At 65.2% G+C, this 224-nt stretch overlaps 1 protein-coding gene across 1 annotated transcript; it reads right to left on the reverse strand.

Moving 5' to 3' along the window:
* Positions 1-6: 6 nt before the first annotated feature.
* On the reverse strand, positions 7-212 carry LOC107125517 (40S ribosomal protein S3-like; the record flags this gene model as incomplete). The annotated part of the gene is made up of 1 exon (XM_015428937.1): positions 7-212. A coding segment is annotated over one exon (201 nt), but the record flags the coding sequence as incomplete, so codon positions are not given.
* Between the last annotated feature and the right edge of the window lie 12 nt (positions 213-224).

The following is a 224-nucleotide window of genomic DNA, read 5'->3' on the forward strand; positions in this document are numbered from 1 at the left end:
CCCCTTCCCCCTTAGGCGGTGGGGACCGGCTGAGGCATGGGGGGCTGCTGCTCCGGCTTGGTGCCCTTCTGCTCCGAGATGGGGGTGGTGGGCAGGATCTCGTCCTTGGGCTCCACGATGCTGACGTGGTCCGGCAAGGGCTTCTTGGGCCCGATCTTCCCGCTCGGGTCCCAGGGCAGCATGATCTTCACTTTGATGCCCAGCACGCCTGAGAGAGAGAAGAA

This window comes from Gekko japonicus, unplaced genomic scaffold (assembly GCF_001447785.1).
Source record: "Gekko japonicus isolate JY-2015 unplaced genomic scaffold, Gekko_japonicus_V1.1 scaffold171574, whole genome shotgun sequence".
Lineage (NCBI taxonomy): Eukaryota > Metazoa > Chordata > Lepidosauria > Squamata > Gekkonidae > Gekko > Gekko japonicus.